Source organism: Eretmochelys imbricata, chromosome 16, assembly GCF_965152235.1.
Source record: "Eretmochelys imbricata isolate rEreImb1 chromosome 16, rEreImb1.hap1, whole genome shotgun sequence".
NCBI classification, from domain to species: Eukaryota; Metazoa; Chordata; order Testudines; family Cheloniidae; genus Eretmochelys; species Eretmochelys imbricata.
The window spans coordinates 23,571,240-23,592,542 of NC_135587.1; the positions used below are offsets into that span (position 1 = coordinate 23,571,240).

At 44.6% G+C, this 21,303-nt stretch overlaps 1 protein-coding gene across 1 annotated transcript; it reads left to right on the forward strand.

Moving 5' to 3' along the window:
- Positions 1-10: 10 nt before the first annotated feature.
- MRRF (mitochondrial ribosome recycling factor) lies at positions 11-19,742 on the forward strand. Its single transcript, XM_077835745.1, has 7 exons — positions 11-102; positions 2,013-2,221; positions 2,823-2,978; positions 4,240-4,358; positions 8,464-8,555; positions 15,268-15,427; positions 17,935-19,742. Exons 2-7 carry the CDS (start codon positions 2,038-2,040, stop codon positions 18,010-18,012), a joined length of 789 nt encoding a protein of 262 aa, XP_077691871.1. The 5' UTR covers positions 11-102; positions 2,013-2,037; the 3' UTR covers positions 18,013-19,742.
- The last annotated feature ends 1,561 nt before the right edge of the window (positions 19,743-21,303 follow it).

The window sequence follows — 21,303 nt, forward strand, 5'->3', positions numbered from 1 at the left end:
CAGCGTGCGGCGCGGGGCTGAGCGGCGAGTGGGAGCACGGGGCCGCGCTGCGGGGACCGGGAGACCGAGCGACGGCAACCAGAGCAGTGGGCGGGGCTTAAGGTCCGGGGCGGGGCTGAGCGAGCATGGGGGCGGCCTGAGAGTGGGGGCGGGACTGTGCAGGCAGCGTGAGCGCAGGGCACCTGGGGGCGGGGCGGGGCTCGGTGGAGCTGTGTTCCATGGGGGCGGGGCTGGAGAACAGGGGCGGGGCTACACGCTATGGGGCGGGGCTGGGGCACAGTGGGTGGGGCTATTCACCATGGGGGAGAGCTCCGGAGCAGGGGTGGTTCTAGGATAAGGGGCGGGGCTTGTATTATGGGGCAGGGCTGGTAGTGGTTGGGGCTATGCACCATGGGGCAGAACGCCAGGAGCAGGGGGTGGGCGAAGGGGCGGGGCTTGTACCGGGGGCGGGGCTTGGAGTGCAGGGGGTGGGGCAGGGTTAAGTGGTGGGCAGGGGCGGTGCTCCTGAGGCCAGGTGCCCTCTTGGCCTAGGTTTCTGACATAGGGCTTCATAAGGGGTGTGTAAGGGTCAGGGAGGTGGGGGAGTCTGTTAAGCATGAGGTGCCTGGGGTGATCTGTAAAACCCAGCCCCTGGCATCTTGTGGCTGGTAAAGATCCCCAGGCATTGATATCACTGTGTGAACTCCTCCCCAGAGCCCAAAACAGGAAAGTATCTTCAGCCTGCCTAATTTCCTATTGCTGTTTTTAGCTGGGTGTGGTATTCCTCACTTCCTGTCCTAAACTGCAGGGCAGCATTGCTGTGTGGCTACTAACCTGCCACCACATTCTTCTCTGTCTTTCCGTCTTCAGTTGTTGCCAATTCTCCCAATTGTTCGGTCTCGCACTAGGCGTTATTTTTACGTAAGTCTCAGCTCCTGGATTCATGTGAATACAGGAGAATCCCAACTGTCATTTAATTTTTTTACAAAGGTTCGTGGCTGACCTGGTCGCAGAAAAATGCTTGAAAATGTGACCTATCTGTACCCTAGAGGTTCAAAAGCAAGAAGGCAAAATAAAAGAACCCCACATTTATTATTTATTAAAAAATCGTATTTTTAAGTCAATCTCATAGTATTCAAACGGTTGGGGTTGGCAGTAGTGTATTATTATTGTTATTTACTTGTTTTGTGGGAGCATTTTGGAAGCTCGGACAAACGGTCCCTGTTGTATTGTGTGTGGTAAAGAAAAGACGACAAGTAACAGAGAAAACAGTCCTGCTCCCAGAGAACTTAGAATCCAAGTGTCACCGAGGAAGCAGAAGTTGGACAAAACAGACAAAAGAAACATAAAAACAGCCATAGTGGGTCAGACCAATGGTAGCCCAGTATCCTGTCTCTGACAGTGGCCAGTGCCAGAGCTTCAGGGGGAAGTGTACAGAACAGGGCAATTATAGAATGATCCACTCCCAGCTTCTGTCAGTCAGAGGTTTAGTGTTGCCCTGAGTGTGGGTTTGCATCCCTGACCAACATGGCTAATAGCCACTGATGGACATACCTTCCCCAGGGTCTTGTTCTGTTTGTACAGTGCCTAGCACAATAGGGTCCTGGCCTAAGTACTACTGCCATACAAATAATATATAGTCATCATTATTTTAAAAACAGGAAGGGGATTGAGGGATTCTAGAGTCTCAAATTTTGTGCCACCGAATTTTGTGTTTAAATCTGTATGCGACTGACATATTTAAAAGCATCTTGTCAAAAATGTGGTGATACCTGTGTTTCGAGTTTCCATCTTAATGCAGCCTCCACATCTCCTTGGCAGATGTCAATATTAATGCTATATGAGTATATTGGATCCAGTCATCCTGCCATTGAAATCAGCAGCAAAACTGCATTGATTCATTAGGACCAGAAGCAGGCCTGTTGTCCTCTGATCATTATCATGGACTGACAGTTTGATATTAAACTTGAAACCATTTTTACACGACGATTGTAGAAGACTGTTCTCGTATCTCCCATTTTTCGCTTTTCCAGGTGAACGAAAGAGTAGTTGTATGCCATGGCCATGGCATTAAGGTGTCTCCGTCAGCTGCCTCCCCTGTTTCATAATTCTCTCTCAGGACTAGTAAGGCCACCCCTGCAAGTACCTTTGAGGCATACAGCCCTGATGCTGAATGGCTGCAGGCAGTGTGTGGTCCACCAGACAATACTGACCAGACATCTAGCTACCAAGAAAGCCAAAGGTAAAGAAAGAAGCCTCTTTACTAGAATTTGCCATTTCTAATTATGTATCCATACTTTGCTGAAAGTAGGATTTCCGTCCTGATGTCACTTACACCTTAATGAACATTCCCCTTCCACCTTTTTTTCTCTGGGAAGTACCTTTATTTTGGTGACCAGAACATTTTATTTTCTTCAAAACGCTCTAATATTTTTAGTCCTTGCGCAGCTGAAATTTAATTTTAAAATGCTCACTTAGCACTCTTGTTGCCATCAAGGTGACTATTTGCATGAGTAAGGCCATTAATCCCTGATCTGGAAAGGAATCTCGCAAGAGTCCACACCTGTAGAGATCTTTGCAGGATCAGGTCATTAATTAGCAATCTTCACATTCCACATTGAAATTAGTGTTGCAAAACACACAGCGCATGATGTGCAAATACATTTTGGATCACAGGCTTACCATTTAGCATCTTAAAAATATATACTTCAATTTATGCTAACCTCCAGTTACTAATCTGAAAGTAGTTGCAATGGCTCCTTTTTGTTTTCTAATGTGATAGCTCAGTAAGAGACCATGGTGTTGTCAGTGGTACAGAAATTAATTGTGTGTGCAATTTTCAGCTAAAGGTAAAGGGCAGACCCAAGCTAGAGTGAATATTAATGCTGCCTTAGTTGAAGATATTATCAGTCTCGGGGAAGTAAATGGCGAAATGAAGGCAGTGATGGAAGCCCTTAAGGAAGAATTCGGGAAAAATCTCAATATAAGAACCTCACCAGGTCAGTAACTTGCTTATATAATTCTCTACTGTCTATAAATAAATCCGCTGAGCCTTTCCAGCCCAGATCTGTGTCTTTCATTTTCTGTAAATTGATTTTCTTTTTATTGAGTTACTCACTGCGTACCCAATTACTGCAACCTTGAGATCCCCAACTAAAGACTTTCTTCACCCTGAGCTTGACCAGGAAGAATCCATTTTTGTTAATAACTTCCTGAAAATGGCTTTTGTAAGTGGGAGATGTCAAAAATGTCTAACTGAACTGTTTGCAGATGTGATGAAGAAGCAAGTTGTCAGCTAATGGTGCAGTAGGGCAGGAAAAATCCAATTGCCATTAAATTAGCCTTTTGGAAATTGCCATCAGCCTGGTGTCTGGCATATGCAGACTTCTTTTACAATGCATATTTGTGGTTAGTGACCTTTACAAACCCTGTTCAGTGAATTTTGTGTTCATAAAGAAACGTGAATATATTTGACCAAGCTACAGTTACTCTAGCACACTGAATACACACATTTGTAATGCGTATCCAGTTTCAGGGAGAAAACTTAAACAATGGCCAAATATGGATCATTCACCACCCCAACTCAGTCTCTAATGGAGTTAGAATGGGCAGCTCAATTGCTTAACGATTTATTTTAACCTCAGTTATTTTTTTTTTTAAATCATACTGATAAAGTGCCCCGTCTCCCCTGTGCTTTCTGGCCTGTTAACATTTTGCAGCAGAAACTACAAAGCAGATTAAGGGGATCTTAGAGTGAAATAAAATACTTTAAATTAGACAGTGAACTGCTCCTCCTGTGGGGACTTAGGAAAGAATCTGGGGGCACAGAGGAACACCGTCAGCTTAAAAATCATATAAATCTCCTGTACCTGTGTTATAAGAGGTTAGATCATTTATACTGCAAGAATTTTAAATACTTAATTTCCACCTTACTATTTATGTTCTTCATTTACCATTTTCATTCTGTCAGTTTATTAGTCAGTTTCACTTTCTGGTTTTCATGCGCTAGCATAATCCTGTGAAGTTTGGATTGCAAAAACCATAGGGGGATATATAAATACAAACTAGGACTGCTTGTTCTGCAAGGGAAGAACAGACCTATTTTAAAAATATATTGTTTTTTCTTCTAATGTCTGAATGCATAATATGAAGAAGTAGGAGTATGAATGCATATTATAATTGCAATGCTGTTCAGTTTTTTTAAACATAAAAGTGCTGTGTAATATTGACATGCCATTGTTATTTCGGTTTATTTTTCAGGCACTCTTGATCATATAACTGTGACAACAAACGATGGAAAGTTTCCATTAAACCAGCTTGGACAAATCTCGCTGATATCTCCTCAGCTCATTCTAGTAAATATGGCTAGTTTTCCAGAGGTACGTGGACATGATTGAAGGGATATGAAAATCCAAATGGAAGGAAAAGGGGACTGAGCAGCTCAGAGGCACAAGCGTTTTATCTCCTTTCAAAACCAAAAGGAGTATAATTACTGTAGGAATAATGGGATGAAACTGAGCAAAGGAAAATTTAGACTGAATGGGGCACATTCCACCCCAGTAGAATTAGCACAATTCTTATTGACTTCATTCTGGATCAGTATCACTTCCTGATCTTACAGTCACAGAATGAAATGTTTCACTACTGAATGTACGTGTTCACTTTCCTGTGTTTTGGGTACCTCACCTTCGAAGCAGCGCTGGAATGTCGCCATTGCTACATGATGCACCCACTATATCAAGATTGAATTTGGCACAGTATCGTGGGGAAAGTCCTGAGAGAGCTCTTTTAGCCTTGTGGAATAATTTCCTATCACTTGAGTCATTTAAAACTGGCCTGAATAAAGCTAGAGATAATATAGAGGAAAATTCTGCTTTGGCAGAATTTTGCTTTGCCGTGGCCTAAAAGGTGTTTCCCTCTCCAGTATCTGTGTCCCATACAGCGCTCTTTGCACACACACGACCTCCCATTGACTCATCAGGAATTATGCATACAGTAAGAATGCTAGATCTGTCCTGCTATTTATGCCAGCCCACCTCCTGATGAAGACTAGTCTATATCATGAAACCATTACTTGGTGGTAGAGGACTGAAACTCCTATGAAAGTTATTTGTCTTTCACTTGTGTTGATGGCAGCCTCTGAAAGTTTGTGGCAAAAATAGCATATCCACTTCTGAATAGATTGTGCCACTCCCATAGTGGAGCAAAGCTGGGCATTTAATTTCCACCATTATCAGTCCCACAGAGAGGGCTTTTGCTCAGAAAAGTGACTGTAAAGTGTCCCATTGGGCTCTATAGATCCTAGTTAGTATTAGTGGGCACAGGGTCAGCCATTGCCCCAGCTCTAGAACTGGATGTTAGCCAACATTTATTTATCTTTATTTTTCAAAGGCTTCTCCCAATTAATTAAGCCAGCAAAATCTCCAAGGAGGTCGTTACAGGGCACTTCATGCCACAAGGCTTCTTAAAACATATCCAGTGCATGATAACTTTTAAGAATTATGGGCCCAATCCTGTGAGCTGTTCAGATCTAGGTTCCACTAGAGCTGAACCTCCGAAGTTTACAGGTGAGAAGGTTGGAATAAGTCATTGTGGGACTCAGCCCATCCACAGTGAGGAAGTGAGAATGGCTTTGAACCAAATGCTTAGAAATGGAATATGGTTCTCTGTATCATCACCCCAAATCTAGTTATTCCCCAAACCAGGTACCACTTCCGATAAAGTGAGCTGTAACTCACGAAAGCTTATGTTCAAATAAATTTGTTAGTCTCTAAGGTGCCACAAGTCCTCCTTTTCTTTTTGCGAATACAGACTAACACAGCTGCTACTCTGAAACCTGTCACTTAACCCTTGACCACCAGCTCTACACTTCTCTAGCTGAGGTAGTTATGTAATCTCTTTGACGGAAATAACCTGGGGCTACTGCTTGGATGTATGAGGATAGGTTAATGCCTAGATAACTTCATGCACGTATTGACCTGGATGTGTTGTTTACAGCATCTGTCTCGCGCTTGCATTGTATCAAACAAAGAATAAACATTCATAGAATATCAGGGTTGGAAGGGACCTCAGGAGGTCATCTAGTCCAACCCCCTGCTCAAAGCAGGACCAATTCCCAATTTTTGGCCTGGATCCCTAAATGGCCCCCTTGAGGATTGAACTCACAACCCTGTGTTTAGCAGGCCAATGCTAAAACCACTGAGCTATCACTTCCCCCAATAACATTATGTCAAAAGAGCATGTGAGAGAAAAGCACAGTGGAAATGGACCCCCTGGGCCAAACCCCGTTTGCCTTAGTCATGTGCAAGGTTTAGAAAAAACAATTAGATGTTTTGTGAGTTTTTTGTTTTTCTAACAGGAACAGTTCATTTGCTGGAACAGGGTGGGGGTAATGTTGTAGTATTTTTCCCCTTCCTCTGTCTCAGCCAATGTATATGTTAAACAATATTGCTTTAACTGAGCGTTTCCTTCCCATAGCCCAGACACTGGTTTATAACATCACATGTTTATGGCTTTAAAATGCTGAGCTAATCCACTAGAGGTTTTCTCTGTTCTCAATGTCTTTAGCATTTCTTAACTTTTAAGTCCACGTAAATGCTCGCAATTGTGTTTTACACCACATTGACACAATGCTCGTTTGCATGCACGTGCAACGCAGTGCCCGGGAGTGCCTGGGCAGAGGAATGGTGCATGCCATAGCTGTCCAGCTATTGTAGCAGTCTGCAGCTAAAGTTAATGGTACGAAAAGAAGAGCAGAAACAGCAGCGCTACTTTAAGGAAACTTAATACTGTTGGAAAAAAACCCTAGGCTAGTTTTCTTCTGTTATTGCCCATGTTAAAGAATGAAATAAATGGACAGGGCATGATGGAAATTTGCTACCAGAGTGTCTGATAAAATGACATTTTAGCTATAACGTGACCACAGTGTTTGACTATTTGATCAGAAATCACTCAACAGTGGAACCCAACAAAAGTCCAGTTTGGGATTGATCGAGGTCGCTTTCAAATGGGCCGGTTAATGCTTGCTGTTTCTGAATATGATGCACACTCTTTGCATCCTTCCCCGAAACATCAGATCTCCAAATGCTGTACTAAACAAGAACTGATTACGTGCTTTCCAAGATGCCACACCACATCTCATGGGATAGAGAGGATTGTAACCAAACCTTGCATTTGGAAGGGATAATTTTTGTTAAAGAGGCAGGTTTGTCTTTCATGGATCATACAGAGATAAAATGAAGCAAAAGATGTATGCATTTGAGACTAACTTGTGTAGAAAGGGATCTGTGCTCTGATGAAGCAGGGCAGCTCCCTCTAACATTATCGTGGGTCCCTCAAGAAGTTCTCTTACAGGTGAATTTTAATATGGGAGATGGCTATTAAATATCGTGTCTAAAGCCCTGATTCAGCAGAGCATTTAAGCACATGCTTAGCTTCAAGCACCTGAATGCTTGGGTCCATTCTCAGTGTTTTTCTCTCGTGCTCTTTTGACTTGACTTTATTTTGCATTTGAGACAATACAAGTACCAAATAGATGCTGTAAAACAACGCAAACAGGTCAGTGAATCCACAGCACTTAAATGCTTAAGTACTCTGCTGAATCAGGGTCTAAATAGATTGTCAAGCCCTGTGTACCAAATTCATCTCTGGCGTTGAACCCGTTGAAGACGACTGGATTCATCCCCATCAGCCCGGTTCCTTTAGGTAACATTGTAACCCTGTTTGTCTTTACTCCAATAATATGTGACATGGAAGCTGTTGGATAGGTTTGGATCACTTCACTGTTTACCAAGCATACCTGTTGTGTTGGGCCAAGTGACTTTCCAGCGCTGTCCTGTGTACAGGTACCTTGCCTTCAACGAAGTACTGGACTGCTGGCATTGCCACATTATGCTGGCATGCAGCAGCCACCGGGGAAAGAGTTATAATAAGTAAATAATAAATTATGAGACACTTAAATAAATACAACTGAGCCTGGTTGTAAAAGCACTGGTTGCATTCCTCAGCCACAAACTAATGTCTGGATTTAACCCAACTTGATTGTAGTGCCGCATGAGTTAAATTAGTAACTTTTCTAAATTGGCACTGTGCAATTTCTAGTGTAAAACATTCAACTAGAATTTTTAAAGGCAGAGAATCTTTCATCTCCCTTTTCCCCAGTCCAGGCTCTCCTATGGGGATTTATTGTGGTTTTGATCTGCATTGCCTCAAAGCATTCAAATAGTTTCAAAGAAGCAAAACTGTTTTCTTTTGTTGTTGCTTTCTCCCCCTCCCCACTCCCTAATACTCTGGTACCAAGAATGGACGTAGTTTGCAATTCCATTTGATCAAAGCACTCTGCACCAATGTAACTTCCTGATCGCACTGGTAACAGAACTAAATGTTTCCATGTTCTGGTGAGATGGATTGCCAGCTATCAACAGAGTTCTGGCATCTGGTAATAATTATTTACTAATTCCTTTTACCTTTTGATCTGGTTTACAGAGTACAGCTGCAGCTATCAAGGCTATAAGGGAGAGTGGAATGAACCTGAACCCGGAAGTAGATGGGATAATAATTCGGGTGCCAGTTCCTAAGTAAGTAATTATAATGACTGTCTGTCTAAATTCATGGTTATGTGAGATGATGTAATGGGCTGCAGTGGATTTCATTTGTGATCCTGGTGCATATTCTCCGGAGGATAAGAATGCATGGTTACTGTAAGGTCTTGACACAGTCGCTTTGCGTATTGCTACATCTGGGGTTTAAAAAAACCCAAGCCTTTAAGAAATATCTGATGGAACCTCTTCCAAGTGTCAAGCCAGTGGTTCCTGCAAATTCTCCAGCATTGCAGTATCCATTCTTTTGATACATGGGGCTCTGCCTCGCTGTTTTCCAGTTTCCCCCCTGCGCAGAAGGGAGTTGGGCAGTGGGTGGCTGCTGCATTTAACAAGGCATCAGAGGCAATGGCCAGGCACCTTAAAGTCAAACTCTCCTAAGAGAGGTGAATTGAGTACCCAGTTCAAGGCCTGATTCACCACTGCCTTTCTGTAAATAGCTGGAGTTACGCCAGCATATAACCACACTGATGCAATGATGAATCAGTAACATGGAGATGAACCGTCATCCAGCCACCAAAGGAGTGGCAGGAGGGAGGGATGGCCAAGCAGGGAACTTGTAATTTTCTGCTTCTTTCACTATTTCCATTTAACTGCTATGCAGGATTGCTGTACAGCTGTTAAACAGCTGTCAAGTTCTACCCCAGAGGCAGCTGCATTACAGTGGTGCCTGAAACAGTTCCTGTATTTATAGCAGTACGAATCCAGAGTAAGTCCATTCACTTCTGGATACAAACCAATGTACTGGAGTGCAGAACATAAGAACAGCCATACTGGGTCAGATCAAAGGTCCACCTAGCTCAGCATCCTGTCTGCGGACAGTGGCCAATGCCAGGTGCCCCAGAGGGAATGAACAGAACAGGTAATCATCAAGTGATCCATCCCCTGTCGCCCATTCCCAGCTTCTGGCAAAATATCTGTCATAGTTATGGGCAGATATCTGTTGTGTACCTGAGATGAATTAGGGTCTGATCCATCTCCCACTGAAGTCCACAGTCACAGAAGAGCTGATGCTGGGAGGGGCGGACATCAGTGTATGTTACAGCCTCAGCCCATCAGGATGCTCTGAAGATTTGTGATGTATCTCCGTTTTATTGGGAATTTAATTATGCAGATTACACCACAAAAAAAACCCCAACAGGCCAATCAGAGCATGGCTTTATTTTTATTCATTCTGACTTCCATAAATGCTTATCCACAGATCTAGACACATGGTTAGGGCACTAACCTAGTACTTGGGAGACCTGGGTTCAAATTTCTGCTCTGCCACAAACTTCCTGGGACCTTGGGCAAGTCCTTTAGCCTCTCTGTGTCCTCATCTGTACAATGGGGATAACAGCTGTGTCCTGCCTTACAAGAGTGCAGTGAGGATTATAAATTAAAGATTGTGAGGTACTACTGTCCTATGGAATGAGGGCCAGATAGGTACCTAAGATAGACATAAACGTTGCAAAAATACAGACAATTGGCATTCCAAGCCCAGTGAATTAGGGCCCGCATCTCTGAGAATGGTCTGGAACAACTTGCATAAGGGCCCCTGATAGAGTCTTACCATATATTATGTATATTTCCAAGTAGGTGACTTTGGATAAGAATAGACAAATTAAAGTTTGCTTGTATTACAGATCTGCTTAAAGAAATTACATTACGTTTCAAGTATTTCAATCAGAGAAGTCTCTAATAGCTGTTGTCTGTTGCTTTGAGGGAAGCTGAGGGGAATTTTCATTCCATTTGCTGGTTTTCTTTCTTTCATATGCTCTCTCCCCTTCCCTGTTTCCTAAGGAGTGGCAGGACGGAAGAGGAGGGCACTATTATCTTCATAATTGCCTAGGATCTTGGGTTGCCACACAGTATTGTTAATGGGCACTCAGTAAATATGAATTACAGGGGAGAAGAAATCCAGAAATCAGTAAATCCTTTAAAAACAAAAAAGTGTTGTCAAACAAGTGTGTATGTTCTGTCACTTTCTTTTGTGGTGCTGCAGATGAGGCGGAGTTCCAGTCATGTTGCCTGTCTACCCATACGGTCAGCACTAGGAAATCTGTCCGGCTTATTTCATCGTCCCCTCTGGGGTATCACTGCTGTCATTCCTAGTTTCATTTTTGCTGGGTGTTTGGCAGGTCAGGGAGTCCCAGTTTAACAGAACATACTCTCTCTCTCTCTCTCTCTCTCTCTCTCTCTCTCTCTCTCTCTCAGTTCTGACTGAGGACAGATGACCAGCAGGTTGCCACATAAGTTCAGATTCAACACCGCTTCCCACGTGTTCTCTTGCGACAAGACTAAATATTAACAGGTTCGACTAGCCTTTAAAAAGGGACAGTGTTAACTTGATTAGTTTCAAAACAATTACTTATAAAAAAATCCAGTTTTTGATAAAGGTACCTTTTTAAATAGTATGCCCTGGATTTTTTTAAATTCTTTAAGTTTTTATAATTTTTTTTCTGCTTCCTGATATTTACAAAGGAAAAACTCACTGACAAGTCAAGAGAATCAGTGAAATTGACTATGCAAAAGTGATGTCAAATGTGCATAGTAAAAAACCCGAGATGTTTTCCTTTTATCTTTCTTCAGAAAGTATTATTTTAGGTGTTTTTTGTACTTCCAGTAAATCCAATACTTTCCACACAGAAATGTGATTGATCATGTTTGACAGTGTCCCTTTAAAGTGACGTTATTGGACTACAAATCATTTTTTAAAAAAATCCAACTATTGTACTCTCAAATGTCAGGTGGTGTTGATAACACAGGTAATTTCTGTCCTGATCCAGCAACCAGATACATGTGGTCAAATTTGCATCCACATCGATCCAGTTGCATGATCACAGCCTGCGATTATTATAACGGAAAAATTTCACAATCTAATTTACTTTTCTCTGTCTATTCTATTTGTTTTGTTTTTGCATTTCCCTCAGCTTAGACAACAAATAGAGACTAGTCACCTTTATTTTTGTCTACTTTCACTTTCATGTCAGTTTCCCTTTTAGGGCCTCCGGCACAAACCTGCTTCAGTGTTTGTGTCGCAAACACTGCATGGGCAATGTTTATTTGTATTAAAAAAAGTTTCTGTTCCAGTTTAAAAAATAAAACTTGAGAAAATTTCTATCAGTTTGATTTCTCAGCCAAATCTGACCTGACATTGTGCCCTTTGTGGTATTGCCTCCTGGCTACAGCCATCTCTTTTTAGATCTATTGTGAGAGACTGGATGTTGTTTATAAATTAGTAATATTTTTACACACACTTGACTGAAAGTCCAGTGAGTCATTTGAAAGTTCAGTGACTCTGCTTTAATTCTTTTATTTAAGAAGTACCCACAGTCCCCAGTATGGGGCAAACAGGCTCATGAAATGCCATTTGAAAAAACAAAGTGTTTTGGAACCTTGTACTCCAATTCTTTCATCATAACAAAAATATGTCATTCTCACCTAGTACTGGGTAATTCATCTTGCACATTAACTTTCAACATGTATCTCAAATCATACAAGCAGAGTATCCAGTTGCGCCTATGTACCTCTATCTGATCCCTCTCACTCACAGGAAATTCCTATCATTTATGATACAAAACCATTCTTACCAATGTAAACGTCTTTCAGCAGAGACCAGAAGTGGCCCGCATTGTTTTCCCTCTGTGTTTGTACATGTGCCCCATGCTCATAAGAGAGCATCGAAATGTGGCCGTGTTTGGATAACTGGCGACTGACTGAAAGAAACAAAGAGGAGACATCACTAGTAATCTGAGCCCTGCACACTTTTAAAAATATTGGGTTTAAATAGCGAGGGTTCGGCCCTGGTTATCTGCTTGCAGCTCTATGTTGGGGGTGATGTGAAGCGGCACCACCCCAGTAAGAGCCTCCTGGAGTTCCAAGGGTGGGGAGTGTCCACGCCCCAGCACAGAGCCAGTTCTATGGGCTGGTGTGAAAGGGAGGCGGAGAAGGGGCAAGCACCTTGCCCCTTTTCGTCACTTCTGATTAGACATCTCAGGCTTCTCTTACAGCAGTTCCCTTTAAAGAGGAGATAGGGACAACAGTTCCTACATCCAAAACGAAATGTGCCCAGATCACCTGTGAGGTTAGCAGATCTGGTGCCAGAATCGCCACGTTCAAGGGAATGGATGGCCTTTGAAACCAGCAGCCTCGCATTGATGAATTCCTTAGCAGGAGCAGCGGCTGCCTGAAAGAAATAGACATTTTTGTAGCATTATTGGTGGTAGGAGCTCAGAACCTATATATAATCTCAGGGGAATGTAAAACCCACAAAGAAAGCTCTATGTCACTACACATTGTTAAACAGAAATGGGCATTAATAAAGACAGACAAGGAGATGTGTGACCCTGTGCCAAGCAGCATAGGAAATCTGGCAGCACTGCATAAACAAACATTTCCTTAAAGGTTCAGCAGCCCTGAGCAGCTGAGTGATACCCTCAGCACAATCCACAAAACATTTACACATGTGGGGAGGTGAGCAGCAAATCACAAACTGGATCTACCGCTCGTGGGGAGCTCTAGCCACAGACCAACACACCCTCTGCCTAGCAGGGAAGTAAGTGAAAAGAGTCATGTAGAAATTTCCAATGTCCAGAGTAGCAGACAGAAATGCTCCCCTGAAACACTGTCTGGGAATCTGACCTCTTTTACCCCTATTTCTGAACAGTATAACTAGATAAATTCATGGAGAAGAGGTCCATTAATGGCTATTAGCTAAGATGGTCAGGGATGCAACCGCAGACTCTAGGTGTCCCTAAACCTCCAACTGCAAGAAGCTGGGACTGAACAACCGAGGATGGATCACTTGATAATTGCCCTGTTCTGTTCATTCCCTCTGAAGCACCTGGCATTGGCCACTGTTGGAGGACAGGATCTTGGACTAGATGGACATTGATCAGACCCATATGGCCATTCTTATGAACAGACTGTGCTGTTTTGGTTTGTGGCTGTTTTCACAGGCCACAAGACTTCTGGTTCATAACTTTCAGAAGAGAAGCCCTGAAAGGATTGGTGTTCTGATTCATAGTTTCTCCCTCCTAGGTCAATGGCTCAAATGCAGGCTCAGGTCTAAGATGACAGATGTTTGCCCTGTGTGAAATAAACTGGTCACCTTCATCCAGGCATCTCCATCACCAGACTTATGGGCACAGTCACTCTTCCCGTGGCCACAGCTCAGCAGAGGAAACAAAGGGCTAGGGAGGCAAACTGCCTGCCTCCAGACCTCAGCTGCAGCACGTTAACAGAGCAGTGCAGTCGTGAAGTGGATCTGTCCTGGACTACGGTCTGTGGGTCTGTCAAATGCTGCACTTTTTACAGACACTAAAGTCATTCCTAATAATAATTTAATAATCAGCTCTGGAAATAAATGAATGAGCCTGTGATTGGTCAGGGCCTCTGCAAACATCTGCCTTGAGCAACTTGGCTGTGGAGCGAAGAAACCAAAGGGAATGTGGCTTATCAGGCTGTGAGTGAGCTAGGAAAGGGTTCAGAAACTGCTCGGGTAATGAAAGACTCTTTGTAATTAATACCCGCAAAGAGGCAGAGCTAACATTGCTATGGGAACCCTAACTCCCCATTTCCTGATTTCCGTGCAGGAAGAGCCTTGTCTTTAATGTTGCAGTGACCTAGTCTGTTGCAGTCAATTTCTAAATACTCCTGTGAAATGTTTATTCTGCAATATCTCCCACTAGCAGACAGGCATTCTCTTGCTAATGATATGTAGCACTTGCAACAGGCTTTTCATCTTCAAGGCACTTTGAAAACATTTACTAAATAATTAATCCTCACAATAGGTGCTGTCAGAGCCCCATTTTCCACACTGGGAGAGTGAGGTATCAAGAGATTAAATGACTTGACCAGGGCCTCTGAGGGTGACAGGGTCTCTGCAGCTCCAGTGCCCCGTTCTTATGCTCAGGATCCTAGATGCCTCTCCTTTCTGATCTAGAAACTGAAGCAACCGGGGAATCATGGGAGTTTTCCCTGTGTTTGTCTGCAGCTCCTGACCCACTGTGAGGAGCTGAGTGTCTGAATTACAAGTCTGGTTTGAAACCTCAGTCTGCTAGAGTTGGATACAAGTAAATTGAAATCATTATTTTAGAAAATTTTGCAATATTGGTCTCTTCTCAAACAGCGTGTTAAATACGATCACAGTGGAAATATCAGTCTGGTTCCCGCATGCTCGTGAAGAACTGGAAAATGGCTGAATAAAGAGATTCACCCTGTAAGCTGTATAACTCCCAGATATAGTTTTCAGACTATTCCAGTTGCAAGGAGAGGTTAAGGGGTTTCCTCCTGCCCCTTCACAGCTTTACAGCAGGATTAAACTTTTCAGCTCAGCATCTCAAGTTTTGAGGTTGATATTCCCTCTTCACTCTTGCAGATGCCTTGGCAGCACAAAAAAGAAAAGCCTAAACATTTCAGCATGGTTTTCAGGCACTGCACAGAAAACCATAAACGTAATAAGATCTGATCCAAATCCCTAAGCTACTGCCATGCTTGTTGCCTTCCACTCCAGTCCTGAGACTTACATGACTTAGTTTGAAAGGTGTCGGTCCCAGACCCAGGAGGAACTGTTTGAAAGAGGCCAGTGTGGACAGGATCAGTGGATTGTACTTCCTCAGCTTGCCAGTTTATCCTGCACACACATAATATCACAATGAACAGATCAGTTACGTGCTACGCCTAACGCCCTTTACTTCTCCCTGATTAGGGTAACAAGAGAACACCGTGAAAGCCTGGCTAAACTCGCCAAACAGCTTACGAACAAGGGTAAGGACTCTTTGCGAAAGGTCCGGAGTAACGCTGTGAACCAAGTGAAGAAGGCCAAGAGCACAGTGTCTGAAGACACCATTAAGCTGGTAGAAAAGCAGGTATTTTTTCTCCCCAGCAGTGCGTTGCATATGTTTCCTGACTCCCTTGGGACAGGGCCATGAGGGAGAAGATCCAGCTGTGCTAGACTTTGGTAACAAAAACGCAGATTTCAGGAAACACTTGTTAGGAGCTGGGTTTGAGGGGGGGGCTGAGGTGGGCCTGGCCCGTTTTTTTTTTAAATAAGTCATAACTGCTGCTCCCTCTGCCTTCCGCAGAGCGATTTTGGCTTTGTTCAAACCTGAAACTTAGAGTCAACTTTGGGGCATGAACCTGTGCAAATTGAAGGGGGGAGGGTAGTAAAGGTTCCCACAAACCTTCAGTAGCCTGACAAGCCTATTGTAGCAGCATGTGCCAAATACACAGGCCAGCAGGGTGGCCAGAGTCCAGCCCTGCTGCTTGAATCTTCACTGGCAGTTTTATCACCATCATTTATGCAATGCCGTAAGTGCACATAGACTTTGCAAGCACATAGGGCCAGATCATCAGCTGGTGGGAGTCGACAATGCTCCATTGACTGCAATGAAATTAACACTAATCAAACATTAGTAACCTTGCACTATGCTATGGCTTTGTGGCTAGATTCAGCAAGATACTAAAGCACATACCTAACTTTAAGCAGATGGGCAGTCTCACTGAAGCCAGTTACTCATGCTTAAGATTAGGCACATGCCTAAGTACCCTGCTGAATAAAGGCCTCTAACTGCAAGATATTATTTGTTAGCAGTAAACCCTAGGAATATAGCAGAGAGCACTCCTTTGCATGCTCGCTGCTGGTAGAAGTTAACTTTAGCTACGTCTACACTATGAGCTAGGGGTGGGATTTTCCTGCTTGGGCTAGCGCGAGAATAAACAGCAGTGCAGTCGTGGTAACACGGGCAGTGGTACTGGAAGCACGGCTGAGCTCTTACATTTACTCTGCTATCTCTACTCGCACTGGTTCCGTGAGAGCTAGTGAGAGCACGTGGAATCCCAGCCCTAGCTCATGGGATAGACAAAGCCATAGTAGCATTAGCTGTTGCCGTGATGGGGATGTTTTGGTGTTAAACAGGAATTATCTTCTGAATGTGTCAGTGTGCCCAAAAGCTGGTGCTGTGGACACCTTTGATAAACACTTCCTGGCATAAAAGTTTGTGCAAGCAAAAAGAGGAGCTCTTCCAGAGCAGTCAGATGGCTTCTTGTATTTGTGGGGTCAGTGTCTCAGCTCAGATTTTGCTTGTGCCAGGGATTTTCAACATGAGGCAAGGTCACCTCCCACATACCTGGAATCCTAGGAAACTGGGGACCAAATTGATATTAGACCCTTCTACATAGGCCCTGTAAGATTGGAGCAGGCAGAACCTAAATTTGCACACAAATAGCGATGGTATGTGCCCAACAGTCACCTCTGCCTGTATTGCACATGCAAATTCCCATCGCACACTTACACATGGCTTTTGCACCCAAATAGGTGCATGCATAACTCTGGCCACCACAATTTAGGAGGTTCCTTTGAAATTTTGGCCTGTCTCCACTCTTATTACCATGATCCTGGAGCACCAGGTTGGGCTTTTGGAATAGTGCTGCGTTCCCCATGACAGAGGGGAGTAAATCAGTCTGGTACTCGATTTGCAAATAAAAGCAAAAGCTTCTACTAGCAGACTGCGGCTGCTGCTGTGCAATTCATTACAACAGCAGGAAGGCTACGACGAGTAAGGAGATGAGTCCTTTACGTTCTGGCTCTGACATCTGGTGGCCTCCAGTTTCACCGACAGACTGTCCCACCACGTTAGGTCTATTAAATAAGGACTTGGCAGAGCAACTGGTCAGTCTCAGCCAAGAGCTTTTCACTAGGAGCCTTTCAGAGACCGGCAGGGATTGTACGGAGAGTAGGTTAAATGTTGGGGGTGTGTGGGTGTGGGAGAGTCAGCCACTGACGGGATCTGGCTAAAGGAGAACTGGATGCTGATGGAGGAGTCAGACAGGTCACTGGACATACCGCGTGGCAATGCTCAAACCCAATCAGCCATAACTATACCACTGAGAACTCCCGTGCTGAGTTCCATTTCTGTGCCCTTTACCAAACATTAATTACAACACGCCTGTGCTGTGAAGAGGTGCTATCATTTTACAGCTGGGGAAATGGAGGCACAGAGAAGTGACTTGCCCAAGGCTGCAGCAGGAAATAGTGTCAGAGCTAGGATTAGAAATCAGGAGATCCCGTTTCCGAGACATGTGTGCTCAGACCATTCCTCGTGCACCTGTTATTGTGTTGGTGGGAAGATGCATCTGTCGGGGTTTTGACAGCTTGTGAAATGTATTTGTGATCTTCCACATACAGTCAGTTGGCTTCTAGTCTCAGTTACTCCAAGAACAAGAACATTCCACTGACCTCAGAGGAGTGACTGGATATACACCGAGAACGGAATTTAGCCTGCTGGCTTGCTTTGGAGCTTGGGCTTTGTGTTAGGAATTGCCTGTGTCCCATCTTTACAAGGATCTAACTCAAGGCCATGTTATGTTGCTACAGATCCAGCAAATGACAGATGACACTGCAGCAGAGATGGACAAGCTCCTGGCAGGGAAGACCAAGGAGCTCCTCGGCTGAGTGCAGCTTGGACAGACACAGTCAGCAGTGACTATGGCCTGCAGAGAACCACAGACCAAATGCTCCATGCTTGGTCGTAGCAGCTTAGTGTGACTGGCAGGACGGACTGGGTCGTACCTCATGAACAGAGTTATGCTGTGATTACTCAGGGCATTGGCCCATAATCATTGTTGGGGGTGGGTGAATCTAGTCTGTATTTCATTGATTCAAACAATGACAACTGAATTTGGATAAAATAAGGTTAAGAGGAACTGAGGAATACTGGGCGCAATGGCTCTTAGTTGTCAGCCTTCACCAGGGCAGCAGCTTCTCTCTGCCACTGGCATTAAAGCACTGCGGGGTGGGGTTGTCAGATTAATGAATGTTTGTCCCCTTTGCAGATCTCTTTCTTACACTTCCTACCATGAAATTCCCACTTAGGGCCTGTCTACACTAGGGTCAATTGCTCTGTGTTGTATCAGTGTTGCTACCGGATACAGACAGGGCCTTAAAGTCAATAGCAGCAAGCAGGGCCACCCGGCCCTAAAGCCTGCCATTCTGCAGGTGTTTCCCCCAGGGGCTTGGCTGAAACTCATGCATTGGACAAGGGCACTGCATAGATTTGTCCCAGTGGAACAGGAGTGCTCAAAAACCACGGCTTTCACTAGCTAGAGTCCAGCCACACTGAGCAGAAGGTTGGTCTCGCAGGATCCTCCTTTCAGAGAAGGCCCCATATACCTCACAATTCTGAAGGCTCTGCCTGGAGCCTTCCCAGGCTCCTTTGGGTTCCAGCTGCCCCTAACCATAATGCTGGGGGAAGAAAGGGAAGCGATTAAGGGAAACCCACATGTTCATTGCCCTGCTGTGAACCAGGTCGTTTGTTTTCAGCTAAAATAAAATCAAAAGGAGACGTTAAAATCCAGACCAGGCAGTTCCCTGTCACTCCATCCCCTTCCCTTTGCAGGAGAGTTTACGTTTTGCTCACCTGTGGCCTGGCCCCTGTTTACGCAAAGGCTCCCAGCTCGATGTGTTGGACGGGTTGCACACACCTGGCAGAGCAGCCCAAATCTCTCAGTGGCTGAATGAGGCTGCAGTTACGTCTAGCAAAACCACAAAGCTCAATGGCTTGTGTGACGCACATTGATGGGCTCAGGCCAGTCCGCAATGGACCAGTGTGCACGTCAGGGGTAGGTTGCGGGGGAACAGTGCAGTGAGCCTCACGTCTGTTGGCACCCTTAGCAGAGAAGCCAAGGAGACTGGATGACTCTGTACCCGTTGAGGTGTAGAGAGAGGCACGCTGGGAGGGGTGGGGCAGGGAGGATGGTATTTCTGTTCCCCAGGCTGTAGCAGTTTCATGGATACAGAGAAGATTTGAAACTCCCAAGCTGTCAATCCAGCAGCTTTGGCCAGCACTAAGCTCACCTAACGAGAACTCGAAAGCACCGTGCTAGACGCCTCCTGAAAGCCACATTCCGGCCCCCACTCTGACTGCAGGGTCTCAGTTTCCAATGGGAATCATGTGCACGGTTTGAGGCATGGGGGGAGCAGAACTTGCTCTAAGTGCTGGATGCTTTGTAGCAGCTTCCTGCCCCTCATTATCGGCAGGTACGTCCCAAGAACACAGTTTATCTTCATAAACAGAGGAAATGATGAATTATGGAGTAACCCTGCTCCAAAGGCCGTTTGGTTCTGAGCAGCGCCGAGTTCTCTGTAGTCTTTAAATAAACAACCAAAAAAAAAAAAAAAAGAAAGTTATTTTGTCCACAGAGCAGGGGGCGGGGGCTGGAATGAAAGATTTTCTATACTTGGGCCCCACATGTCAACAATTTCTCTGCTTTGTGTATTTTGGCCGAAAGCGTCTATCATGATAAATGAATAAAGGAAAATGGTAAGCCCAAGGCGGTTACACGGCTCAGCAAATTGCTTTCAGCTGATTACTTTATTTCTTTTGACATTTATCAAATAGTTTTTTGGTTTGGGGTTTTTTTTTAACCCGTCGCCAAGGCTGCTGGGCTGCACCAACAGAAGAGCTCCCCTCGTACCTACATAAAGGTGACTGTGGGGAACAATGCCCGTGCTCCTAGATCCACCTTTATGTGGAGCAGACATGAGAGTTCAGAAGCACTTCCACTAATTGCAGCACGATCGAACCCAGCCTGACATTCCAACGACTCTCACCTATTCCAGGGCTGGCTGTGCACACCTCATCTACTGTCATGCTTAGAGAAAACCTGTGGGGATAGAAAGGCATTGTGGGGGTTGGTCATGGGCTCCTGCTGCTGCCTGCCACATACCTCCCAAAGCCGTTGATGGAGCTCCAGACAGTGCCTGTTGTTTCTGGGAGCCATTAGGTGGAGAGGTTTCAGAGTAACAGCCGTGTTAGTCTGTATTCGCAAAAAGAAAAGGAGTACTTGGGGCACCTTAGAGATTAACCAATTTATTTGAGCATAAGCTTTCGTGAGCTACAGCTCACTTCATCGTGAGCTGTAGCTCACGAAAGCTTATGCTCAAATAAATTGGTTAGTCTCTAAGGTGCCACAAGTGCTCCTTTTCTTATTAGGTGGAGAAATTCCCTGGAACATTTACAGATGTACCAGCCCCGTTACCATAGCATCTAGCTCCACCTCATTAACTAAACCCATAACACCAAACAATGCCAGACAGGCTAGGCATGGTTCGTGCAATGGCCAATGCATCTTGAACCACTTGAAGAGTGAATCCCTGAGCCCATGCACCTTGTGGTGGGTCCTGCAGGCTGCCAGCCTCTGGCCAAGAACAGAGGAAATTGGTTCCATCAGCAAAGGTGTAGACATGCCCAACCTCCACTGGATGGAGTCTCTTCCATCAAACGGGACATTTAGGCAGAGTCAGTCAGCTAATGAATTTACTAAGCTACAGGCAGTTATTTTCAGAAGATCAAGGCAAAGCAGGGTGCCAGAGAGGGTGCGAAGGGAGTGGAAAGCAGATGTGGGGGCTGATCTTTAAAAACTGGAAAAAAAGAGCAATGGCTATGCAAGTTAGGGTAACCCGTCCTTTGTAAAACAATGGCACCAGTAGTAAGAGAAGAAACCGATAAGCACTGAGAGCTAAAATCTGCTTGAATTCTCCTCACATAACTGCCTGGCAGTCACTGCAATTTGTGCCCATCAGAATGGTAACAGCAGGACAAGTGTAAACAACATGTACCTATAAGGAACACATCATGCCAGGCTATGTGGATCACCTTCCGTTCACACAGAGTTAGCCAACAAGAGGAACACCAATTGGCGTTACCCCTTCGGACTGCAGGAAAGCCTCTGACTCAGCACTTCG

Coding starts and splice junctions, on each gene's coding strand:
- MRRF (XM_077835745.1), top strand. CDS start 2,038: ATGGCCATGGCATTAAGGTGTCTCCGTCAGCTGCCTCCCCTGTTTCAT. Junction 2,979..4,239: donor CAATATAAGAACCTCACCAG/GTCAGTAACTTG, acceptor TTTATTTTTCAG/GCACTCTTGATCATATAACT. Junction 15,428..17,934: donor TTAAGCTGGTAGAAAAGCAG/GTATTTTTTCTC, acceptor ATGTTGCTACAG/ATCCAGCAAATGACAGATGA.